General features: G+C 51.5%; 1 protein-coding gene across 1 annotated transcript in view; it reads right to left on the reverse strand.

Moving 5' to 3' along the window:
- LOC114069555 (hydrocephalus-inducing protein-like) overlaps positions 1-3,351 on the reverse strand; it is a 25,313-nt gene that overhangs the window by 7,958 nt on the left and 14,004 nt on the right. The window contains exons 14-18 of the mRNA XM_027906437.1: positions 3,269-3,340; positions 2,665-2,829; positions 1,918-2,070; positions 1,160-1,398; positions 566-812 (exon numbers count right to left, since the gene is read on the reverse strand). Coding sequence (XP_027762238.1) covers positions 566-812; positions 1,160-1,398; positions 1,918-2,070; positions 2,665-2,829; positions 3,269-3,340 — 876 coding nt within the window. The remainder of the gene's footprint in view (positions 1-565; positions 813-1,159; positions 1,399-1,917; positions 2,071-2,664; positions 2,830-3,268; positions 3,341-3,351) is intronic.

The raw sequence follows: 3,351 nt of genomic DNA on the forward strand, positions 1-3,351 counted from the left end.
CGTGGATGGACATCAGGCTGATCATTAGAGCTGACACAGGGTTGCTTTTCCTCCTCCAGGACTCGACCAGCCCTCTGCCCACGTTTGTCTGCAGAGGAAAAGCGATGCTGCTCCCAGACACTCCCTCCCTTCACAGGGCTTTTGTTTGACTCCCTGCTTTCCCTGGATAAAGCACTTGGCACTTGTTTCCTTTGCTTTCTGCCTGGGCTCTTAGCAAAGTGTAACTTTTTTTTTCTCTGCCCTTCCTTTCTGCCCCAGCACACGACACTGGTAACCTCCTGTTTGCCCTGGAGGACCAGTATTTCCTCCAGCCTGTATTTTGGGATCAGCACTGGGTTTTGGTAGCTATGGAAACACAAAAAAAAGCCTTAGCAACTGATGGTGGCCAGCAAGGAAAGCAACTGGTGCTGCCATGGAAACTTGTGGCCTTCAAACAGTTTCTTGAAGGCACTTGCTCCTTCCTTGTTTTTGGGCATCGCTCCCAGGCAAATGTCCAGGGGCTGCAGGAGAAGCCCCAGTGGAGGGGATGTGATGGGAAAGGCTCAGCCCTGGGTGGGGATCTCACCTGGGGAGTGCTGGAGAAGCCTTCCAGCACCACGTCCTTCGTCTGGCCCGGCCCCAGCTCCATCTGCGGCGGCTGCAGCTTAAACACGGGGCTGGCAGGTCTGGGGGGCTGGGAAGGGTCTTTGCCCTTGGTGGTGCCCAGGGCACGACGCTGCTGGGAGATGCTGAAACCTTCTGTGCTCCAGAACAGCTGGTGGGTGTGGCGCCCTTTGTTTGTCATTTTGAAGCGGTAACAGCAGGGACTGAGGCTGCAGGAGAAGCAGAGGTGGCATCAGCAGCACCCCGATGGTGTTCCCTGACTGCACACCCAGCACTAAAACCACCACCAGAAAGGCCACCTGAGCTCAAAGCTTCAGCCACAGCCAGGCCTTGGCTGCCCTTAAATTCATCACCACCCAGCAGCTGCTTTCCATATGGGTGGCTTTTGAGTGTCTCTAATGACTCCCCAAATAGCCATCACATGTTTCTACAGGAACCCCTGTGGCTTCAGGGCATCAGAGCTGGGACCTACTGAAGAAGACCTAGCCTGAAGGACTAGGGCAAAACTGCTCCTTGCTGAGCCCAGGGGAGAAGCGGGAGCTGAGAGAGATCCTACCTGAAGTGGGGCTTAAAGTTGAGCTCCGGACAGAACGGTCTGTCGGTGACAATTGTGGTGCCAGTGCCCACAGCCTGCACGGGGATGATGTTCACGTCGCTGTTCTCGATGAACAGCTTCACCTTGTCCTCAAATCTCCCCGTGTCGTCGAGGTTTGCTGTGACAATCACAGACACCTCGGCCTCGGGGGGGATCACTCCCTTACTGGGTTCAGTCCTCCAGCGTGAGCACGTGCCAGCCTGAAGAGGCAAACCCAGCATGAGCTTAGGATGGAAACCATGGCCCCTGCTCTGCTGTGGGGTGCAGGAAATGGAAGGACTAAAAGGATCAGGGCAAAAATCATAAAGGTTTAATTTCCCTAAATTTGAGCTGCAGCGTCTGGCAACAGCAACTCTAACCATTACCAGCAGTTTGGCACAAAGAAAGTGCAGATGGAACGGGGAAACCGCAGGGAAATCCGTGCCCTCTCAGGAACAAAGGGCCACAGGCTTCCCTTGAGCTCAAAAACATGACCTGCACAGCTAAATACCTTCCACAAAATAAAGAGAGAACTTGCAGACATGATCCAGACTCATTTCTGCACACTCTTTCACTGAGGGTTGTCCCAGCTAAAACCACCCCCAGAGCCAGGCTCCTCTTGCCACACTCAGATTGAATATCTTGCACAGAAAGGCATGGGAACATTGAATATAAAAAGCAAATCACAGGCTGCTACTGAGCAGTCATTTTCACTGGACAACGGCCCCACAGATACTTACCATCTCCACCCAGAAGACTGCAGGGATGACACTCTGATTGGACAGGTGGAGAGTCTGGGAAATATCTTTCACGACCGGGATAGTGCCGAAGTTTATCTCGGTTGGATACACAAAGACAACCGGTCCCTGTCCGGTGCTCTCTAAATGGATTTGCTGTTCCAAGGAGAAAGTAGGAAAGATCAAAAAAAATAGAAAAGGGAAAGTTTGTAAAGCCTAGCTCTAAGGGCAGTCCTAGACTGGGGATAATTCTGGCTCTTTGAAGTTTTCGGTGCTGTAGACTAAACCAGAAGGCCTGGAGCAAGCGTGGGGTCTGCAGTGCTCCCATCTGACAGCCACAGGCTCCCATTATCAGCAGACAGAGAAATGCTGTTTCCCATTCTTGCTTCTTCACACCTCCTCCACATTGTCTACCTCCACACTTCCTCTGCTTCCACTCCTTTCACTGCTCTGTCTTGCCCAAACCACCCTCCCAGCAGAGACCCACAGATTGGTCCGGGGTTCAGATTGGGCTTGTTATCCTGATTGCCACTATATGTTGGGTCAGGCACTGAGATTACCACCTATGAGGATTCCATACTTCCTCTTTTCTAGGCATAAGATGCTGCTTATGCCACCAATCCTTTCCTTACTTGTCCACAGCAGCCATATATCACAAGCTCCTGTTTTCCCTGGAAGAATCCCAGTACATTTAACACTCCACCAGGATGAGTCACACAAAGGCTCACATCTCACACATCTCACACTCACCAGGGGGGGTTCTTCACTCCCAAACACGGCGACATCAGCAGTGATGTTGTGATCTCCCAGCGATTTGGTTTCAAGTATAAATGGGATCTCCACTGAGCTGTGAGCCTTGATAATCCCACGCGGCTGAGGGGTGAAGTACCACACAGCAGCATCCTCCCTGCGTTCCTAGGAGGGACAGAACCAAACACAGCTTCAGAGGGACGAAACTTTAAACATCTACCACAGTGGCAACTCTCATACACTTTTAAAAATCCCCCGGGAGAAAGCAGAAAGGCACGAAACAAAATGAAGGACTTGCAAGGGCTTAGCATCCTCAGGGGGTTCCAAAGCTGCTGCATCCACAGACACCCACTCCTGTGCTGGCAGCCCCCTTGCAGCAGCTTTTCACAACCCTCTAAACTCTCCAAGGAGTAGAATATGAACTGTTTCCCTAAGAGGTTAAACTGCTTCCTAAAGTTTGAATTTGGGTAGGCTCCTGTTCTCAACAAACCTTTAGGTTTGGATAGAAACCAGCAAGGTCTTATGCAAACCCCTCTTTCCCCCTAATAAACAACTGGATAACATCTGAGAAGAGGAGGAGGAGGAAGAGGATGTGATGCCAAACCTGAGGAAGAATCCTGTAGCAGCCAGGAAAGTCGCTGTCATTCACGAGCTTCAGCATCTTCTGGTAAGGGACCTTCAGGTAGC

This window comes from Empidonax traillii, unplaced genomic scaffold (assembly GCF_003031625.1).
Source record: "Empidonax traillii isolate 1590-97213 ecotype Southwest subspecies unplaced genomic scaffold, ASM303162v1 scaffold1297:size275931, whole genome shotgun sequence".
NCBI lineage: Eukaryota > Metazoa > Chordata > Aves > Passeriformes > Tyrannidae > Empidonax > Empidonax traillii.